This window comes from Eurosta solidaginis, chromosome 4, assembly GCF_040869045.1.
Source record: "Eurosta solidaginis isolate ZX-2024a chromosome 4, ASM4086904v1, whole genome shotgun sequence".
Lineage (NCBI taxonomy): Eukaryota > Metazoa > Arthropoda > Insecta > Diptera > Tephritidae > Eurosta > Eurosta solidaginis.
Window position 1 is genome coordinate 252,580,902 of NC_090322.1, and position 24,133 is coordinate 252,605,034.

Genomic DNA, 24,133 nt, shown 5'->3' on the forward strand with positions numbered 1-24,133 from the left:
AGAAGCCGTAACGTGTAGGTGATATTTAAACTTGGTTGATAGGCTATAATCAATGTGATTCACTCCAAGGGACTAGTTTTGGATAGGGCCGTCATCTTTATGTCAAACCGAGACTTGGGTGTTGAAGGATGAAGTGTGAAAATTAAAATTAACATTTCAGACGCTATTATATAGTTTCGCAAATAAAGAACAGATTTTTGAATGTAAGCCCAAATGATTTTTCGAAACCTTCCCATACGTACATATATCCTCAACTTAAGTATGAGGTAAGAATCATTTCAAAGGAGTGCTTATACCCCTAGAACCTACTAAAGGATTTTGCATCACTGATTTGGCTTATTCTTTCAGCCAATCGCAATATAAAATTTTATAAAAAATCGGCCCCTTTTTTGCTTTTTTAACAACTTGAGGACAATTTGAAAACAATTTGAAACGCCTTGGGTAATTTTATTTGAATTCATTGTTCATTATTTTTTGGACAAAATATGCAAAGTGAGCATATAAATTTATTATATAACTTTTCTTTTAGTGTTTTGTTTTAATAACTTATTGAATTGGGTGATGCAAAGTCCGTGACAATGAAAACGTCTGTTTTTTTTAAATAACTTTTGAATAGTTAGAAAGAGTTAAATTTCGCAATTAGTTTCTTATAACTGGCAGTGATGCGTATCCGTTGATACCACTTTCGATCATATCCGACCTATTTTTGACATGAACAATAAATGGCCTAAACCCCAGCGGGTTAGGGGATCAGAATATACCCGCGGTAGGTACGCCTGTCGTAAGAGGCGACTAAAGTACCAGATTCAAGGGGCTGTGTAGCGCAACCCTTCAGGTTGCCAGCGCAATATATGTATAGCTTCTCCAAACCGAATTGTCAACCTCACCTATCCGCGGCGAATCCTGTTTCACTAACAGACGAGGCTCTGGCGACCCCAAGCTCCTCATGGAACTTGGGGGTAGAGATGGAGGGAATGGCCTGAAGGTTTAATGTGGCCACATAAATCGTTCCCGAGATGGTCGGGCTAGCACCTTAATGGTGCTATGGTACCGGAGCGTACCGGATTTGTATCCGGCAAAGGACCATCACATCGATAACACTCCCCAAAGCCTTCGGGGAGCAACCTTATCGCTACAACAACAACAACAACAACAACAACAACAACAACAACAACAACAACAACAACAACAACAACAACAACAACAACAACAGTAGAAAATATATTAACGCGCCGGACGCCGCTGCCGCCGCGCCGATATTTTTGACATTCGGCGGCGGCGTACGAAAAACGACCCTAATCGGCGGCGGCGGCGGCGTTTATCGGCGGCGTATATGTCTATTGTGATTATGCCCATAATTTTTTGGGTATTTTAATGTAGAGAAGGATTTTTATTAGTCCTTTTAAATTGATTTACAGCTTATAGCTGTTAAAAATTTCAATTAAAAGGTGCATTGCTAAGAGCTTGACTTTAACGGATTTGTCTAAGCTTTGGGCAATTGAGGGCGAGCAGTTTAATAAGAGTTATAACTGAGTAATTTTATGTGCTTGTAGGCGTATGAGTCGTGGCACAGTGGATGACGTACCCGACCAAACGCCCGGGGCTGCGGGTTCAACTCCCACCAAGCATTCCTTTTTTTTAAATTTATAAATTATTATTATTAATGGACTGTATTGAGTTTATGGGGTTTTTGATTTAATGTATTCCATTTATTGAGTTGGGTAGTTTTAGTGTTATTGGTGTATTTAAGTCATGGGAGGATGCATAGCATCAGTACACCTTTATTTATTTATTTGTGTTTATTTTAAGGGATTCAGTTTATTAAGTTGGGTAGTTTTAGTGTTATTGGTGTGTTTAAGTCATGGGAGGATGCATAGCATCAGTACACCTTTTATTTATTTAATTTGGGGGCGAGCACTGGGGGCTCTGAGGCTTCGCTCTACTGAGCCACCTCATCCTCTATTTGAAGAACCCTTTAAAATGTGATATGGAGGCGAGCACGGGACGGCTCTGAGGTATTGGCACCCCATTTTCTACAAGAAAAACCTCTATTTATTTAATTTGGGGCGAGCGTTGGGCACTCTGAGGTTTCGCTCTAATGAGCCACCTCATCTTCTATTTGAAGAACCCCTTCAAAGTGTGATATGGAGGCGAGCACTGGGCTCTGATGTATACACCATCCGAAGAACCTCTATTTATTTAATTTGGGGCGAGCGTTGGGCACTCTGAGGTTTCGCAATAATGAGCCACCTCATCTTCTATTTGAAGAACCCCTTCAAAGTGTGATATGGAGGCGAGCACTGGGCTCTGATGTATTAGCACACCATCCGAAGAACCTCGATTTTAATTAAAAAACTCAAACTATGTCTTTAGAATATTTCACTAACCAGTTGAGAATTACAAGCACACTCAATGGCTACTGAAACAAGCGAACGAAAAATGTTCATAGTTTAAGTCGCTTAAACATACTCCCCCCTTAGACGGCTTAGTCGTCTAATGAAACTTCCATACGAGCCAGTGATCCGGCTCGAAGGACCATGTCTAAGCTTTGGGCAATTGAGGGCGAGCAGTTTAATAAGAGTTATAACTGAGTAATTTTATGTGCTTGTAGGCGTATGAGTCGTGGCACAGTGGATGACGTACCCGACCAAACGCCCGGGGTTGCGGGTTCAACTCCCACCAAGCATTCCTTTTTTTTTTAATTTATAAATTATTATTATTAATGGACTGTATTGAGTTTATGGGGTTTTTGATTTAATGTATTCCATTTATTGAGTTGGGTAGTTTTAGTGTTATTGGTGTATTTAAGTCATGGGAGGATGCATAGCATCAGTACACCTTTATTTATTTATTTGTGTTTATTTTAAGGGATTCAGTTTATTAAGTTGGGTAGTTTTAGTGTTATTGGTGTGTTTAAGTCATGGGAGGATGCATAGCATCAGTACACCTTTTATTTATTTAATTTGGGGGCGAGCACTGGGGGCTCTGAGGCTTCGCTCTACTGAGCCACCTCATCCTCTATTTGAAGAACCCTTTAAAATGTGATATGGAGGCGAGCACGGGACGGATCTGAGGTATTGACACCCCATTTTCTACAAGAAAAACCTCTATTTATTTAATTTGGGGCGAGCGTTGGGCACTCTGAGGTTTCGCTCTAATGAGCCACCTCATCTTCTATTTGAAGAACCCCTTCAAAGTGTGATATGGAGGCGAGCACTGGGCTCTGATGTATTAGCACACCATCCGAAGAACCTCGATTTTAATTAAAAAACTCAAACTATGTCTTTAGAATATTTCACTAACCAGTTGAGAATTACAAGCACACTCAATGGCTACTGAAACAAACGAACGAAAAATGTTCATAGTTTAAGTCGCTTAAACAGGATTGTTTGAATGTATAATTTTGGTGCGGTCTTGCTACACAAAGTTTGTGGCACGCTTCTGTGTGGAAGTGTAGCATAAAAGTAAAATCCCTATTGGCCGCTATTTGAAAATTTTAAGGACAACACTGTTCACAGCAGATTCGAAGAACGGTACTTTTGACATAGCGGCTACGGTTACCACTTCGATCCATTTATACAAAACTGGTGCTTTTTGTTTAGGTTTGGTCTGATGGCCACTTTTCCTACAGTCTGGTTCTTTGTACGGAAGCGAGAGCAAAAGTGATAAAAAAATAGATTTGTTTGCGCCACAAAATATATACTTAAACCAAGACCGATTAACAAAATTATAGATTTTTCTCCAAGATATCATATTGCAAAGTATATTCAGGCTAGAGATATACGCCGCCGCCGCCGCCGCCGATTTTTGTCGTTTTTCGCACGCCGCCGCCGAATGTCAAACATATCGGCGCGGCGGCGGCGGCGGCGTCCGGCGCGTTAATATATTGTCTACTCGTTTAAGACTGTTTAGTTTCATGTTTAATGTTCATGTCGAAAATTTGTCGGATATGGTCGAAAGTGGTATCAACGGATGCGCATATATCATATTCTGTAAAGTTTCGGGAAATCTTAATTATGAGCTACAGATATGACAATAGCTGAACCGACTCTCCGGCCGTTCACTTGGTACTGGAGAGTTCATTGTTTGATAAATACATATAATAGGGTTGATGGCTGATGTTGTTTGACAGTGTTTGTGAACCATTATGAATCCATATCGTAAATCGAAGTTAGCAAAACAGAACGAATAGCGGCGCACTAATTACTGATCTTTAATAAAAATGCGCTGATATTGACAAGAGGTTGAACTACTGCCCACTCATCATGGCAGAAACAATCATCTGGGTAAAGAGGAACCATGGTGCTGGAAACGCCGATGCCGGATTCCATTTTGGGAATAGATTGCTAATGGACTTTAACCTGGTCACCAGCTGAAGTTGGTAGCATAGATGCTTGAGTAATCACCTCTTGAGAGCTGGTGCCTAGCTTTGAGCAAATAATACTATTATGAAGTGACCTTGCGCACCTGGTACAACGACTGGATAAGCAATTTTTGGCGATGTGCCCCGCGTCGAAAACAGTGCTGACACAGCACCAATTCCAATATACGCTTTATTCTCCGCTCGCGATTTAGACAACCAACATAGGACATCCTTGTAGTGCATGATCCCCAGTACATCTTGGACAAGCCTTATAGTTCAGATTTGATGAAATGTTCACTCCTATTGGCAGATTCTTTCGAAAATCGGTAGTTTGATTATTTCTGTTGTCAGTAACACGAAACGCATGACTTAATAGCCCACTACTTCGACGCTCCAGCCATGTAAAAAATCGTTTTGTTAATTTGGAATGCGATCTATAGGCCGAACCATTTCCCAATGTAAACGCGAGGAGCTATCTTATCTTGACCCCAAAAAGTTTAATTTAAACAAGTCGCTCTCTGAGTCCCAATTGTCTAGCTATCCTACCCATACTATGACGGGTAACATCAAGCATATTACGGCATGCGTCGCCTTTGGTCAAGGTGGCAGGTTGTATATTGCGGAACAGTGAGCTGCACAACATAAGTATTCGTTATCATATGCCAAACATAACGTTCGCCACGCATTAGCAAAACTGTGGTTTCGCCGGGCCAATACCCTAATGCCTGGAGGCATCGCCTTTAATCCAGTTTGGGTGGGTTTTGGAGAACTTCCGCTGTACATATGTCTCGAAATTGTACCCACTCAGGATGATATCATTTAAAGATGTTTTGCAGTTCAGATACGGCAACAATCGACCTGACCTAGACATCCTCAACCAACTGCTGGCTTCCCATCTGCTAAATTTTTCCCAAGTTACATGCTTCAGTTCACGACATTTCACCTTCAAATATATCTCAAGCCCTATTTTGGATATCTAAAAGCGTTTCGAAAGCTCAAATGCTTATTCCATTATGAGTGGCCGCACACAACTAATCTCATTGGCGCTGGATTTATGCCAAAATAGAATCTGACTCTGCCTGGATATTATTTACGTCATCTGAATTACTGCTCAATGAACCACCAGCGATTTTCGCGGTCAGTTCTGAAAACCGCTCACCAACTGCTTGCGCCATAACCCCTTGTTCACGTACTGAAAATATAAGAACAAAAAAACGCAAAACAATATGCAAGTATTTGATTTTCAACATTTCTATATTTATACATATTTAATTGTGATAACGCCCTTGCCACAACAAGGAATGCATCAATTCGCAGATTCGACAAAAAACACAAGCTCTATTCGCAGATAGTTGGAACTATCCAAGATTCCATGCGTAATTTTCACGGAATGCCACAGCATCGATGCACCATCGCCGCAATTATTTATTAGCGATATGTTATTAAACAACAAATAAATCACTTCGCAGGCATGCATACAGCCTTTTCCTCGCAACACTGTATTCGCCAATCATTTCTTATAAACATAAATTAACACCTTATCTCGCCGATAATTCGCACAGAATGTACCTACATATGTATATATTTATTCATTTCAGCACGAAAAGACATGCACCATCTTCCCTGCTTTTATTGTTTGGCCTATCAGACCTCGCTTCTCCTCCTCTCTTCTTGCTATTTCCAACTGAATATCCGATTTCCTTCATCTTTTCATGGCTTCGTCAAAGAATACAGAAGTTCGACGGAAAGTTACGCAATTAATTTTTCCAATACAATCCCGAACGCAAATAAGGCTCCGAGAATTCCAAACGAATTTAAATTGTTGTTGTTACGACCAAAAAAACTACATGTTACGGCTTGAATTTTCTTTACATTCACGACAACTAAAAAATTAATTTTGTAGAGGCAAAGTCTTTCCCCGGCGGCGCTACCTACAACTATTCAATCATCTGTATCTATATGTGTATTTTTGCGTTACATGTGTGTCTAGAATGATTCTGCTGGTTTCTACTGCTGCCACTTGCAAGTACTTTTGCCACCTATTTACTTTTTTATACATAGTATCCACTCAATAATGCGCTATGTGTTAATAACTGCAATAGCACGGCAGTACAAAACTTCTAATATGCGCCTGAGATACCACAATCATAATGTCTGTAGTAGGTTTACAATGGCGACGCAGAAAATATACTCATGTTCACATGAAACAATCCCGAACAGCGGTGCTACAACACTGACGCTATTACTTAACGCACATATCTACCAAAAAGTTTCAAGCAGAAGACGCAGCAGTGCTATTAAGCCGAGAACATCAACAAACATACTTATATACGCATGAAACAACTCGAAACACAATACGTAGCAGTTCTCTTAAAGCGAAGTCATTGGTGCCGTTTGTCGTATCGCTGTAGTCGTATCCCTAACGTAATCGTCTGTTTAAAGTTACGACGGTAAACCAAAACCCAATTGGTGGGCTACGATACGGTTACGACCTTAGCGGCACCAATAATTGATTGATTTGATTCCCATAAGGTTGGTCGAATCAGCTGTTATAAGGTTACCGATAAAGCACCAATGGCTGCAGCTTTACGCCGAATACATCACAAACATACTTACATATACATATACACATGAAGCAACCCAAAGCACAATGCGCAGCAGTGCTAATACGCCGACGACTTCAACAAACATCCTTATATACGCATGAAATAACTCGAAGCAAAATACACAGCAGTTCTCTTACGCCGAAGACCTCAACAAACATGCTTACATATACATATATATACATAAAACAATCCAAAGCACAATGCGCAGCAGTGCTGCTACAACGACGACGTCAACATACACATTTATATTCGCAGAAAGCAACTCCAAGCACAATACGCAGCAGTGCTATTACGCCGACGACATCAATAAACATACTTAAATATTTATATAAACATGAAGCAACCCAAAGCACAATGCGCAGCAGTGCTAATACGCCGACGACTTCAACAAACATCCTTATATACGCATGAAACAACTCGAAACAAAATACGCAGCAGTTCTCTTACGCCGAAGACCTCAACAAACATACTTACATATGCATACATACATATATATGAAACAATCCAAACCACAATGCGCAGCAGTGCTGCTACGACGACGACGTCAACATACACATTTATATTCGCAGAAAGCAACTCCAAGCGCAATACGCAGCAGTGCTATTACGCCGACGACATCAGCAAACATATTAATAAATATGTATACGCAGAAAACCACATCGATCACAAATCGCAGCAGTGCTATAAAGCCGCCGATATCGATATACATTTATAAATACATATATACTTATGAGAAAAAACTCAACATGTATTACGCCGAAGCCATCAACAAACATACTTAGATTAGAATGAAATAACTCAATACACAATACGCAGCAGTGCCACAACGCCGACGACATCACATACATACATATTTATATTCGGTTGAAACTACTCAAAGTACAATACGCAGCCATAAACAAATGAGCCCAGATCTAGTATTCCGCAATTGTTGTATTTGTAATCGAATTTGGGGAAAAAAGTTTGATGACGTAGCGCTTTTATAGTTTTTCGATTTACTACATTTCTCTCATTTCGCTACCAGTGTTCAGAGTATTTAAAACTATTACCTGAATAAACGACTACGTCGGAGTACAAATTAAATTTTCGGGGTATATTTTTTTTCTTCCCTTTTGAAAGCGGGCGAACAACTCACATCAAATCGCTTCGATTGTGTTTTTGCCATGAAATGTTTCTCAGCAAAAAAATTATCTGTCTTATCAGATGCACATGATGTCGGTCTAAAACGTGTAGGGATAAGATGATATGGCTCTTGGAGTATTCGAGAGAAAAGTTCTCCGGAAAATTTATAGTCCTATCCGTGATGTCGACGGCGAGTATCGAAAGAGGTATAATAATGAGCTATGTATATGAGCTTTTCGCAGATATGACGATAATGCAGCGCATAAAAACAGAAAGTTTCGCTAGGTAGGTCATGTTATGCGGATGAACGAATACGCTCCGGACAATTTGTAAACAGAGGAAAGAGAAGACCTTCACCGAGTTGGAGGAAGCTTTGACCTCGCTTGTTGCTCCCAATTGGCGACTGTCATCGCAAAACAGGGTTAGCTGACCTCATTCACTCAACGAAGTACGTTTTTATATAAAACTTCAAGAAGTGCTGTATGTTGAATTTTGGCAGGATTTACAGATCGCATCCCTGCACATTTTTTGCTTACATTTTACCTCTTCTGTTCTCATTCCGTACGAAGAAAGTACAAAAACTGTGAGTAAAATGTGAACAAACATGTCTTAAGACACGAACAATGAATTCACGTCATTTCATCTAATCGTCACTTGTAAACAGTTAGCTTTTCATATGTGTGCAATGTATACTATTTTGCAATGATACTATTTACTTTTGAACTCGACCCAAATAAACCTTTGATATAAAAATTGTAAGAGCGGAGCAAAATACTCCGATTGGAATAAAGTCTGAACACTGCGTCAGCAATGAAACATGTTGTCAAAAGCGTGACGTTACACCGAGAAAACTTATTTCGCAACCGGCTATGATTTATTTGTCTCTCATTTTTTAATGCGGGACTGTTTATTGGATCATGTTTTACGCCGATGATATCAATCTATGTACATATGTATATACATATATATTTTTTTTTAATCGCTTCAAACAACTCAAGACACAATGAGCAGTAATTGTACAACGCCGACGCTAAACATCTGCTCCCATTCGCATCAAGCAATTCAAATACGAGACGCTGCAATGCTATATCGCAGCCAGTGCAAATCTCCCTTAGAAACAGGGATGCACCTTAACGTTAAGCTAATCGTTTATCAAAAAATTTCCACCGTTTCCGTTGAAACACTTCAAAATATTATCGATAAAAAAATTATCAAGATAAATTGTATCTCGTTTTTAACCGAAACGAAAAGCTTTCGTTAACGTTAAAAACGTTAACGAAAACGTGATACTTTATGTTTGAATTGTGCTGGCAATGCTATAGCCATGGTGAAGCCGTAAGGTGGCAACAACGAGCGCACATACACACACAAACTCTATGTAATTTGTTTGTGTAATTCGTTGGTGGTAATGTCAAAAATACTCTGAGAAATGTTCGTACTGTCAAAATTCATGAGAAAAGTTGCAATCAGCTTGGATAATGCTTTCACCTTTAATGACTCCGCCATCAATCAGCTTTGCCAGCATAGTTTGAAATTAATAATCAACATAAACGATTTGATTTCGTTTTGATATGGCAGAAAACGAAACGAAATCATTTCGTTAATTTGACGATCTTAACGTTAATAAACGAAACGAAATGACTTCGTTTCGTTTATTAACGTTGATTATCGTAACGAAATGATATCGTTTCGTTGGTTAAGCATGCCTGCTTAGAAATAACAACACAAGACGCAGTAATTCGACGTTACCATACACACGTATTTACTCTGCGCGCATCACAATGCAATGCGCTGACACTGCTTCTTTTCGGTCTTGGTTCTGTATCGAGTGCACTGAGAGAAATTTCTATAATTAACTTGCTCTCTACTATCTCTCTCGTATATGCAGGACAGAACCGTTACGTCTGACGATGAACAAATGTACATACATTTACATACACGAAATTATGTGGTTAATTTAAATTTTAAATTGCAGGAACTATATTTCCTTATGCTTCCTCTCTACTGCCACCAATTCCACCCCTCGCCATACGCCACCATCTGAGCAAAGTCGAGGAACTGCGCACAAAACCGAAACACACATAAACTTCAGCTCCGGCCAACCACATATTTGAAACTCATGCGCAACATATTTTCACAATTAGCATATGTACATATGCATGACATTCTCACTTTATACACCATTTTTCACGATTGGGCAACTGCGCAGTATATATATATGTATATACGAAAGCAAAATTTGCTTGCTTTAGCACGTTTTATAATTTGCATTAAATTAACACTGTTTTCGCTGATATTTTTTAACAAATGGATTGTAAATCCTTCACCCTTCGGCTCGATGGACCAAATGTTTTCGCCTATTTTAAATAATACACAAATATCTTTGTTTTAATTTCTTTATTTTATTATTGCCGAGTGCGCTTCAATGGCACGACCGTTTCGCTCTACTCTCAAATCGCAACTAACTCAAACTCCCATCATTCCGCTCAAACAACCCTAACGTAGTGGACAGTCGAACTAGTCTAAAAACTGAAGCTACGCGGTCATCCATAATGACCTCTTATATCATAAGGCCGGAAAACAGCAGTTAACATCTTTCAACTTAAAATCGGTCGACTGTCATTCTAAAATATCGGTTTGATTTCACGAAGACTATTGAAATCTATGTTGTGAACACAAACATCTGCAAACTTTGGTCTACATTTTAAAAATATTATCCAGGATCCTTGTAAAATTTTAATTATGTAGATGCGTCGAGGATTATACGATTTTCACCCATGAGTTACGCAATGACATCCACTTAGACTGCTTATGATTGCGAGGGCGGCATCCTTGGCCGAATAGTCGCTCCCTAACGTTTCAAGGTGTTTCTCTCATGTAGCTCGCCAGCATAGCGCGCAAAAACATGCGTTAGAAAGTCTTCGGAGCTACACCTAGAGCTTCTAGGAAAGTGACGTGAACGAAGGTATGAGTTCGAAGTCGCAGTTCTATAGCTTCTGTGCTGGCATATGGTGTGACGGTCAGGAGACGTAGTAGCGACTGGTGATCAGGATTGCTACTGTTCGCATATCGCGAATTGTAGCTCTTAAAAACAGCCGGAAAAACTGGACGCGCCCTGTGCCACGAGAGTCATGAGTATTAATAGACATTAATAGCAACCGTACGTCGCATTTGTGAGTGACCACCAAGGAGCCACAAATGGTTTAAAGAAATTGTGTTCGCGACGACTATTAAAAGTTACCCCCGGGTGAAACTACGCTTTGCACGAGATATACAGACAAAACTGTGACCATTGTATGTATCTCTGTTTCTTTTCAGCAGACGCAGCAGTACCAATTCCAAAGACCGGGGTTAGGCTCGAAGCCTCTCTGGAGTAAGAGAACGAGAGACAATCCCTCCGCAAGGAGCTACTCCTGAAAATTTTTGAACGATCTGTAAGATTTTGAGACAAAAACCCCGGATCTTTCCGAAATGGCCAAAACGCTGATTTCCTTAAATACATACAAACGAAACCTTTCCCAAATATTACTTTTTTAATTAAAAAATCAAGCTATTTAAAGTAACAACACCGGCGTACACCGGCGCGCCGCCTACGCCGCCGCCGGCGATGAAGTGATCGGCGTAAACCTCTAATTCAGGCGCCTTTTTGGTCGAAGTGTCAGCCGATATCAAAACTATGAAATAAAAGATTTATTTTTATGTGTGTATATCTTTTTTCATAGTAGGGCAATAGGATCACTTAACACACGTTCTCAGATTTTTTAGCACAAAGAAATAATTATCACAGCATTTTAAGACGGAGACATTGCTAAATTGACAAATAAACGATTGAATAAGCATGCCTTAACCGTAATAAAAAATAAATAAAAACAAATATATACTTGGCGCGATTTATCTCAGAAAATATTTAGGCTGAGCTTCTCTTCAAGTTTGCATCTTGCCCCTTTTTAGTTTTTCCTACAAATATACCGGACGTGGCTTTAATTTTTTATGCCGACTTCGAACGGCACCTGGAAGGTAGATGAATTTTCACTGAGCAGGTTTTTAATGACAGATTTTTTATTAAGGAAACTTTTACGAAGAAGCAATCAAAATTTATTACTTTTGTAATACACGCAAATACTTGCAAATAGAGCTGCTGAAAAAATGAGGTTATGTAAAACACTTCAGCTTTGTAATTGCACTATGCATATTTCAAAAAATATTTCGTTGATTTTTGTTGAATTCTGCTGTCGCTGACTTGGCTAAAATCGAGAACTGGATGCCATCCATTGGCATGCCATCTGGCTATAAGAACATGCCCATGAAATATGTTTTTGGCCATTAGGAATGGCCCAGGCCAGAGCAGGTAAAATGTTTGTGCATGAACAGCTGCTATACAGATAACTAAACACAACTTTATCCTTATGGTGGTAGGTCGAGCCCGAGCATTAAATCCATTAGTTTTGTTTTTATTGATATACTGGTCACTGTAATGTCTCTGCATTTTACCAGTAGATCCTCCTGATAGACTTAGGGCCACTTGCAGAACGGCAAGTTATCTTTTGACCTCAGAGTGAACCTGACATGAGGGGTTCAGATTAAATTCATACATTTTTGACAGTATTTTTAAATTAACTCTGAGCTAAAAAGATAACTTGCTGTTCTGGAAGTGGGCTTTAGGATATTTTAGAGAAAAAAAGGCCTGCAATTTGGGTATACTTTTTCATATGTGTATGCATGTAAAAATTTTTCCATGCAGGCGACTAAAATTTGGTTTCGTTTCAAAGTGACAAATAATTTCTTCGTTTTGTCGATAATTCGACATTACCTACGTTATCGTTACGTAAGAAGAAGAAGAAGCTATTTGATAAGATCGTTTGTTATAACATGAACAGGCGAACAATTCGTCTCTGAGGCAAAAAGGTTTGTTTCGCATTAAATAATGAGACCCTAAAACTTCATTTCCTAAAATTATTATTTTTACACATTATTGCAAGTAGGCAACAATATATGTTCATTATTATTACGAATTTCTAAAACAAAATGATAAAACGCTTTGTTGAGCACCACAGTAGTAAAAATCGGTTCGCGACCGTGGAAGTGCCCATATAGAAGATAGATAGATACATAGATTTCAATTTGACTTCGCGAAAGACAACACTAATATAATAGTTGATAACGGCGGAACCAATAATAGTAATTATAACTTGGCGCGATATACATACATAACATCGAGGAGATTAAGACCGAGTTTCTCCGCCAATTTGTAGTTTTTTTTTTTTAATTTTATTCTAGAAGTTGGCTGTTCAACATGCTGCCACGAACGCATGCAGACTATGAACGGCATGTGCTAAGGAATATGAGTTTTCTGAGAAACTTTTCACAGCTTGCAAGTCCACAGCCAACCAATATTATAAGAAAATACTACATACACGTACATACATATATATATATATACTCAGTAAAGACCTTAGCGTAGGGTCGAACAAGTGGAGTTTATATAACTTGCACTTCAAAACAAATTGGTCAGAAAACCTTAGCTAACTTTTAGTTCACCATTGTGCAACTACTTGGGTAGGGCTCTGCCTCGACCACATTTCATTTCTTTTAGTCAGACCTGTTACATTTGAATTAGCATTAGTAATGAATTAAATAGATGCCATAAAAAGCAATTACTAATTGATTACTCTTAGAAAAAAGGCGTTTTTGATTACTTTTAATTATTTTTGATTTTTTCGATTATTTTTGATTTTTTTTTGATTTTTTTTGATTATTTTTAATTATTTGTCTGCTTTGTTGAAAGAAAAATTCTCGTTTGTTTCATGCACGGAATAATTTCTACATACAAGTACATTTTAGGATGCAATATTAAATCGTAACTGCTTATCGAGGCAAATATATACATGCAACATATAGGGCGAATGGTATATGAGCGTTGATCTAAACATATTCTCCGGTAAGTATATACACGTGCATAATTTGTAACACTCATTATATAAAATAATAACTATCCTCTTTGGTTCATCCTTAAGTCAAGCCAATTTTGTTTTGTATACAAAATTAATATATCCACTATTTTGGATTACGTTATGGCTATGCACTGATTGTTTTGTACATACAAGTACATTGGAGGTTGTACCGGTATATCGTGAGCGTTTATCTAGGCATATGGGTACATATGTATGTACATACCCACCTACAAATTATCGTGTCTATAAGTGTTTCCGATGAATACCTGGGGAGTGCGTATTGTTTTATGACAAAGCAATATGCGCAAACAATATGTATGAGTAATAGTACTTAGGTTGATGGTTGATAGCTTCACTTCCAACTGGAGCGATACCCTAAGTTGTCATTCATCATCATAATTAGTTGTCTAACCAAAGGTTGTTATATCCCAGATAAATTTATTAACATATGTCCATGTACATTGGATTAAAACTTCTTTTTATTTCCTTATGATTACGTCTAGGATATTTTCTATAAAATCTTAAGTTTTGCATAGTGAACCATATTTTTAGTATTAACAACGGAAATTACGGAAAAGTGAGGTTTCGTCCCAATCTAATGTACATGTTCAATGGTACAGTTAGGAAATGTAAGCCTTAGTAATTTCATGTTATTTTTTATTAATTTTATATATATGTGTTTTTGTAAACATAAAAATTGCACAAGTTGATGTTTTACAAGGAATTATTTGCATCAATTAAAAATTGTTTCATTAAATTAACCTTGCCAAAAATAACGATATATCGATGGAAATCAAAACTTAAAAGAAAGTAAAATAAGAGGTATTTATGTATATTCATTATCTAAAAGTTGTTTTAGTCATTATAACAAATTTGCATTTGTTTTCAATAAAGTTAAGGTTCCGAATGAAACGTCCGACAAAGGAGAATTTATAATTCCTGCAAAGGAAAACAGTCGCTCAACAGGAGCAGAAGAAGTTAAAGGCGTGTTGAAGACTTTTGCAGTTTCATTCAACGCACTTCGTGTTTTCCAAATGTCCATGCTAGTATATGAATCACCCAGATAGCTATACAGCTCATTTTGTACCAAATTTTTCAGCCCACCGTTTGTTGGAGAACATTGCCCCACACTGGCGATGATATGAAACCAATATTACTAAAATAGAGCGAACAATATGATAAACTTTGATTACAAAACAATCAGTGCATAGTCATAACGTAATCCAAAATAGTGGATATATTAATTTTGGATACAAAACAAAATTGGCTTGACTTAAGGATGAACCATAGAGGATCGTTATTATTTTATATAATGAGTGTAGCAAATTATGCACGTGTATATACTAACCGGAGAATATGTTTGCAACGCTCATACATATACCATTCGCCCTATATGGTGCACGTATATATTTGCCTCGATAAGCAGTTACGATTTAATATTGCATCCTAAAATGTACTTGTATGTAGAAATTATTCCGTGCATGCAACAAACGAGAATTTTTCTTTCAACAAAGCAGAAAAATACTGAGCGCGACGTACAGTTGGAGAAATTTGTACATGGTTGTTTTTGTCAAAATTTGTTTATATTTACGGTATTTATTTGTTTACATTATATTGTTTATATTCGTTTAATATGTAATCTTCTAAAATTAGTCGATCAGGCACAGCCAAGAGTGTAAGTTGTGTTATAGGGATGTACGTACAATGCACTTTTTGATGTTTTTATTGTTTTGTAATCTTTTTAGTCCTGAGGATGATCTCAGATTGGGGTGAAATATCGATTAATCATTAAACAAGTATATTTATTGAAAGATATAAAATATTTGGTTTTTATTTATGCGTGGCCTTGAGCTCGAAAAATTTAATAAAGCAGAAAAATAATTAAAAATAATCGAAAAAAAAAATCAAAAAGGACTTTTTTGATTACCTTTGATTACTTTTGATTTTTTTGCTTTTTTTCAATAATCGGAAAAAATCATGATTATTTTTTTAATTAATTGAAAAGTAATCAGTAAAAATAGAAAATAATGGCAAGTAATCATTAAATGGCGTTTAAAGAAAATAATCAATGGAGCGGCTAATCATTACCATTAGTAATCATTATTTAACAGGTCTGCTTTTAGTGGACCGAATTTAGAGCAGCGAACAAAAAAAAGCCGTGGCAATTTTTATTAAATTTTGTCAGTTAAAATTTTTTTCTCGATATTTTAAGAAAATACTTCTACACATTTTGTAAATAAAACTATGCAAACCAATCTCAAACAAAAATTTCGAAAGAACTCGAAATTCTAGAGTTTTTTTTTTGGAGTTCTCTGAATTGTTTTGAGTATACAGTCTTTTAGCCCATCAATCTTAGTTCAACAAACAACAATTTAGATCTCTCAAAATTGACATTGATTTTTGACAATTTATTTGTCCGAAGTGTGTTTCAGATTCACCTCCATACAATGTGAACATTTTTTTTCTATACGGAAGAAAATGCTGAAGCACTATTCAAAAAAAAAAAAAAAATTGAAAATCAATGCGAGTTTTGATAGTCCTATAACTTGTACTTTGTTAAACTAAAATGGATGGACTACAAGACTGCATACTAAAAAAAATCCAGAGAAACGAAATTTTGAGTTTTTTCGAAGACGTTGTTAAAATTGGTTTGCATAGTGTCAGTTAAAAAATACATTGACATGTTTTCTTAAAATATGGCAAATAAAAAAATATTAAATTGACGAAATAAAAAAAATTTCAACTGCTATTTGGCGCCGAAAATGACAAGTTGACTTACACTTAGCTGATAAATATACCATTATCTTTGTTATGATTATTTGAGTTAATTAATTTATTTAACTAATACAATTATTATACCATCAAATCTCTTCCTGTGTGGAAGATAGAGGCCATACAAGAAAAAAATTACACAAAAAAGTCTTATTGGAAAAATTCAGTGACGCTCTCATTATGAAGAAGAAGAATTAAGAGACAGCTAACCTTAATACGTTCTCAAAGTTTTTCGAGGATATGTCCACCAAGCATGAATACTTGGCTTTGTTCTAGGTTCAAATAGTGTAGGTTTCGGGACAAACAGGCACATACAGACTTTTTCGGGTCACTTCGTTACAGTTTCGAAATAACTACGGAGCCCTTTTGGGATCGATTCGCAAGTATTAACGGATATTTTCTGGATTGTTTTCTTGATAGTTTGGGGACCATTTCAGCATTATTTTCAAGATCTATTCAGAATTTTAATTTCGGAAATGTTTTCAGTGAAATTTCAGCATTATTTTCGGAAACATTCGAGGATCGTTTTCAGGATCATTTCGGTCATATTTCAACATCATTTCGGTATTATTTTCGTGATACATTTTGTTTAGAGATTTTGAGATGCTGAGCTCGAATATGTAAATAAGAAACAGTAATTTTCGCAAAAAGTGCTCCACAAAGTGTATTGTACTGCTGAACACTCTTATTTGATTTTGAGACAGCTTTTTCCAAATTACACGAAAGTGCGTCTCGGCAGTGATTTGGAAAGTTTCTCCACAAAAACAACGCATTAGAACGCGCCGTTTGCAGTCTTCATAAAAAAAAATTTGAGTATCCGGCAGATTTTGTTCTGCCCGAAATTTGGTTCGTCTACATATGTATGTATATTGGGTGATCCTCGCTTCCCCTCTTTAATTTCTATCCCATTCTCTTCTACTTATATCCCATTTGTTTCTTAATCTTGTCCATCCCTTATTCCATTTATCTTCCTCTCATTCCTAAACCCATTTCCAGTCTCACTGCCACTATCCCTCTCATTCCCACGCCCATTGCTTCACATGACCGGCCGATGTCAATATCTTTGCTTTTATAAATAATTACGAAATCATATGACTAATTTTGAAATCGAATTTATTTTTATACATCGTCGGTACAATGCCAAAGTCACGAATGTGCCATTTTTGTTTTAACGAAATATTATATATGTCAAATTTTGCAAAGCCAAAACAACAAATTTTGAAAAAAAAAAGATTAAAAAATCATTTTTCAATTAACATTACTTAGTGGTTTACAAAAGTAAACCTTCCAATAGTGGTTGACAAATACCAAATTAAATCTCTATTAATTAAATCTCTATTTTTAACAATGTCTTACACCTTTTTCTCAAAACATCAAATATGCACATTCGTGACTTTGCCTCTGGACCGACGACATAAGATCAGTAAATAGAGGCATTTGGAATATTGAAGCGTATGGCAAAAGCATTTTCTTGCCTCTACCTACTCCTCTCCGTGTTTGAGCCTGTCTCCCAACCGACTCTTCCCCCTTTCACTTTCTCGATTTTTCTCTCTTCTACTAGGCACTTTCTTTCCTTTCCCTCAACCTCCCTCTATGTTTCTGCATCTACCTCGTTTCTCTAGCTTCCCCTGTTTCCTATCTTCCCCTCGAATTTTCTTAATTTTTACCTCTGTTTCCTCCTTCGAATGATTGCCACATGACGGAACGAAAAATGTTTCAAATAATAGGCTAGGCAAAGAGGTACTTCTGTACCAAATATGAAGCAAATGACAATAAATACGATTTATTACAATAGGTCCACTTTCCGGAAAGTCAAGGAAGTACACCCCTGTACCGATTTTCAAGCAAATCGCACCACAAATCCGATTTTTGAAATATATCGGTCCCTGGTAGACTTCCCAGGAAGGAAGGTTTTTCATATTATAAGCTGGTCACGAAAGTACCCCTGTACAAAATTTCATTAATCAATTTTTAAGGAATAGTTCGGCCCCTGTTCATTTCCCGAAAATAAAAGAAAGATATCGGACCAAATTGTGAAACACACACGCAAAACTTCATCAAAATCGTTTAGGAGGACTTCAGTCACAAACGCCCGGTGAGAAAAGGCCCCTAACTCCAAGGTATTATCATTATACACGCCCTCTTCCCAAGGAAATTACTTAGAGCTCTTAACTGCTATTTATTTAATAATTTTACTTTTTAAACCAGAAATCTAAATCTAAAATCTTTCCTTTTTTAAACGGTTTTATTTAGCTTGACTTGACAGGCCGGCCGTTGTGAACGAATTTTGTAATTAAAATTTAAGTAACTCCTGAGAAGCTACAAGCTTGAAACTTGGAATATATCTCAGAACCCGATGATAATGCAATAATAAGATAAACAAGTAAGGACGGGACTGTCTTCGGCTGTGCCGAAGACTTCATACCTTTCATGAATGGGGCTGAACAATAATCTTATCCCGTTCGTAATCTCCGAATTATCGGATGTATAAGATAAGAAATATATAGTGAACAGATCTACATGCCTAAACGATTTTTAAGATAAATATAAAATAAAAAATAGGTAGGTACTATGTGTGACGATGCAAAGTTTCAGGTTTTTTGTGGTCTGCGTGTAAAAACTATGACTACGAATCACGTATTTCAACAATATATGACGTAAACGTAACTATTTGATGAAATTTTATGAATTTTGAAGCTTCTAGCCGTTAAAAAGGGGCAACAAATTACAGTTTATATGGGGTATATAATATATGTACCACAGATCTCTATGATTTTTTCAGACAACAATATATGCTATATACGTAAGCATTTGGTGAAATTTCAATATATCTAAACGATTTTTAAGATAAATCTAAAATAAAAAATAGGTAGGTACTTTGTGTGAGGATGCAAAGCTTCACGTTTTTTGTGGTCTGCATGTAAAAACTATGACTACGAATCACGTATTTCAAAAATATATGACGTAAACGTAACTATTTGATGAAATTTGATGAATTTTGAAGCTTCTATCCGTAAAAAAGGGGCAAAAATGACAGTTTATATGAAGTATATAATATATATACCACCGATCTCTATGATTTTTTCAGACAACAATATATGCTATATACGTAAGCATTTGGTGAAATTTGAAGCTTCTAGCTGTTAAAATGGGGCCGAAATCCCAAAAAAAAAATATATATATACTATACATACCATCATATATATATTGTATATCACCGATATCTATGATTTTTTGACACAACAATGTATACTATATACGTAAGCAATCGGTGAAATTTGAAGCTTATAGCTGTTAAAATGGGGTAGAAATGCGAAACGTTTCTTATCTGAACAATCGGTTGTATGAGATATATACTATATATACAACCGATCTCTATGATTTTTCAGACACAAAATATATGCCATATACGTAAGCATTCGGTGAAATTTGGAGCTTCTAGCTGTTAAAATGGGGCTAAAATTGCGAAAATATATATATACTATATATACCACCATATATATACTATATATACCACCGATCTCTATGATTTTTCAGACAACAATATATCCTATATACGTAAGCATTCGTTGAAATTTGAATCCCCTAGCTCTTAAAATAGGGCAGTAATTACGAAAAGTTTCTTATCTGAACAATCGGTTGTGGGGGATATATACTATATATACGACCGATCTCATCAATTTTTTCAGGCAACAATATGTGCAATATACGAAAGTATATGGTGAAGTTTGAAGCTTCAATCTGTTAAATTGAGTAAGATATTACAAAAATCCTCTTTTTCTGAAAAATCGGTTGTATGGAGGATATATGCTATAGTGGTTCGATCCGGCCGGTTCCGACAAATGTCTAATCGGATACCCAAATACACCCGCTCACCAAATTTTATCAAGATATCTCAAAAATTGAGGGACTAGTTTGCATACAAACAGACAGACGGACATGGCTAAATCAACTCAGCTCTTCAACCTGATTATTTCAGTATAGTTAATGGTGGGTCTATCTATTTTCCTTTAAAGACTTACAATTTTGGGTTTCGTGACGAAATTAATATACCATTTCATTTTCATGAAAGGTATAAAAATCGCCGCTAGGTCGAGATATTCAAAAAAATCGTATTTGTGCTCCGATTAGGCTCATATTTGGAACACATATTACATACAGTCCGGTAGATAAAATACTTTAGATTTCGACTTAGATTGTAACAAATTGTCAGGAAAGATTCTTTGTAATAATGAGTCAATAAATGAACTAAATAGAATGAGATAAATTAAATAAAGACTAAAAACTTGAAAAAAAAAAAAAAAATTAAAAAAAAAATGTTTAAGTTAAACGGTTTTATTGAAAACAATACTTACATTAAGTAATAATAATACTAAAAGCTAGAAAATAATTAGGTAGGTCCTAGGTACTAGTCATCACACTCCTCATCAATCTAAGGCGTCGATCAGACAATTAAATAAAAGCGTTGGGCGCGTGAAATTTCTAAAAATGTGAGGCGTAGCATAACCTGATCAAGGTTCAATTGGTTTTACTTATGACTATCAATATAAATTTTACGCGTGCAATGCTTTTATTTAATTGTCTTATCAATGCCCTAGATTGATGAGGAGTGTGATGACTAGTACCTAGGACCTACCTAAATATTTTCTAGCTGTTAGTATTATTATTAATTTTTAAATAAACCCGTTTAACTGAAAAATGTTTTTCTTTTTTTTTTTACAGGTGGTCCACATAATAATGCCATTGCTGGTATTGCTACAGCCATGAAACAGGCACAAACGTCGGAATTTGTGAACTACCAAAAGCAAGTAATCGCCAATGCGCGTCGTCTATGTGATGGTTTGATTAAACGTGGCTATAATGTGGCTACAGCCGGAACCGATGTTCATTTGATATTGCTAGATTTACGTAATGTTGGCTTAACTGGAGCAAAAGCTGAATATATATTGGAAGAAGTGAATATTGCATGTAATAAGAATACAGTACCAGGTGATAAGTCAGCATTAAATCCATCTGGCATACGGCTTGGTACACCAGCTCTAACTACACGTGGTTTAATCGAAACGGATATTGATGTTGTTGTGGATTATATTGAGCAAGCATTGAAGTTATGTGTTGAAGTAACTAAAATCTCTGGTGCCAAATTAGTGGACTTTAAACAAACTGTAAAATCGAATAAAGATGTTATAGAAAAAATTTGTAAATTACGTAATAATGTGGAAGAGTTTAGTTCTAAATTTCCACTGCCGGGTTTAGACGATTTTTAATTTATGTATATTCGTTTTACTATGCGATAAGATTTGTAATTAAAGTGAAGTAATAAAAATACAATTATTTTTCATATTGCGTGGTGTATTTTTTAAGCAATAAATAATCTTTGCTTATTATGGTGAATACAGAATGTAAGTGTAAGTGTGATGTTTGAACAATGTACATGATCTGATTGAGCAATCTTGCCATCTTAACGGAAATGAACGAAATCAGAAACACAAAATCAAATCAGAAATAGAAGAAGAAAGGTAAACGGAAAGTTGAGCATCCCAACAGGCATCTGATTGCAGTACTTAAGGAGTTATATCCGTAAGCACTATGAAGTAATTTGGCACCCAAGAAATCAGCCGTATGAAGTAATAGAGCAAGAGTCCGTGACGCCAGACACTTTCCATAGTGGCTTTGATTAGCCTTTTAATCCTTTTAAACTTCAAAGAACATCGAAGCAATTTTATACTGAAATTCGAATACAAAATCTTAAAAAAAAAAATGTGAAAAAGTACAGTTTTGCATTATAAAAAGTGTCTGGCTGGACAAAGCCACTATGGAAAGTGTCTGGCAATGAGGCTAGTGGCTTCTTATATCGTGACGAAGATCATATATGAAAATCAGTCTTTATAAAATGACGAAAGAAAGGTATTTTTTTTTGCAAAGTTTTTGCACGATATCTGTTAAATCCCTTATGCCTCAAGTTTTATAATAGATTAACGATCCTGCTTCAGTTGGGAGTATGCACTGGCGAAATTTCAACTTTTATAAAATGACGAAGGTCTGGCAGTCACGGGCTCTTTGGCTATAAAGAAACACGAAAAGGCTTTCAGAGACATCCACAAAAAATCGTCAAATTACCTGTGAACCCCGTTCTCAAAGATAAATATATTAAACTCGCAGTTAAGATAAGCAAACTCCACAGGAAGACGCGCGTCACTCTAGTTCAACTTCGATCTGGAAGCTGTAATAGGTTGAACTCTAATTTATCCAGAATCAGCCCCGACAAAAACATGTGATTCAATGGGTTTGTAAGCGCAATTTTTAGCTTCAGCTACCTGAATGTCAACCTCACCTTCGCGAGACGAATCCTTTTACAAATATGCATGTAACATACACATATTTAGCAAGCGAGGCTTTGGCGACCACAAGTTCCTAATGAAACTAGGGGGTGGGAGGGCGGGATGGCTCAATGTGGTCATATTAAATCGTTCCCGAGATGATCGGGCTAGTACATTAGTAACTTAATGGTGATTGTTACCGGAGCGTACCGGATCTATATCCAGCAAAGGACCATCAACATCGATAACTGTCCCAAAAACCTTCGGGGAGTGTCCTTACACAACAACATACCCAATGTATATATGCCCCGCTTGTAACGTGTCCCCACAGAACACGAACCAATTTCCCAATTGTAACGTGAAACCAACCAAAGTTAGGAAATAAAAAGGTAGGAAAAGCAAAAAAAAAAAAACGAAAGACAGAAAAGACCAAGAAAAATTGTGGGAAAATAAAGGAAATAAAAATTAAGGACCAAAATCGAGGCCGAAGCAACAGCTCCCAGAGAACGTGGATCCCCTCTTTTTCAAAAAATATAATGGATCTGAGCTGAACGCAGGATGGTGAAAGCTAGCACTAGAAAGAACTACTATCTATATATTTTTTAAGGATGTACTCCCCATTGAACATTTACCTTTTCATTATTTTTTTAAACGTTAAAACTTTTTTAAACCTTAATAAAAACAAAGTCTATCATATACATCGAGGCCAAACCCCATCAAAGGCGTATAACTCGAAGCTTATTAAACCAAGACCAAAAGTAATTGGTAAATGCGTCATATAAATCGAAGTCTAAGCAATTTTAGGAAAAGTGATATTTTCGGGACTATTTCGGTATAATTTCCGAATCGTTTTGGAATCTTTTTAGGGTTATTTCGGGTTCATGTCGGAACTATTTCGGAGTTAGGAGTGAAATGGTCGAGCGTGCTTTGCAAACAGAGTATATTAACTTTGATTGGATAACGGTTGGTTGTATAAGTATAAAGGAATCGAGATAGATA

The 24,133-nt window shown here is 36.5% G+C and overlaps 1 protein-coding gene across 8 annotated transcripts in view; it reads left to right on the top strand.

Annotated features, from left to right (window-relative positions):
• Shmt (serine hydroxymethyl transferase) overlaps positions 1–22,157 on the top strand; it is a 61,611-nt gene extending 39,454 nt beyond the window's left edge. For all 8 annotated transcript variants that reach the window (XM_067785706.1, XM_067785712.1, XM_067785711.1 and 5 more), the window contains one exon: positions 21,537–22,157. In XM_067785706.1, coding sequence (XP_067641807.1) covers positions 21,537–22,081 — 545 coding nt within the window. In that variant the 3' untranslated portion in view covers positions 22,082–22,157. The remainder of the gene's footprint in view (positions 1–21,536) is intronic.
• Positions 22,158–24,133: the final 1,976 nt, after the last annotated feature.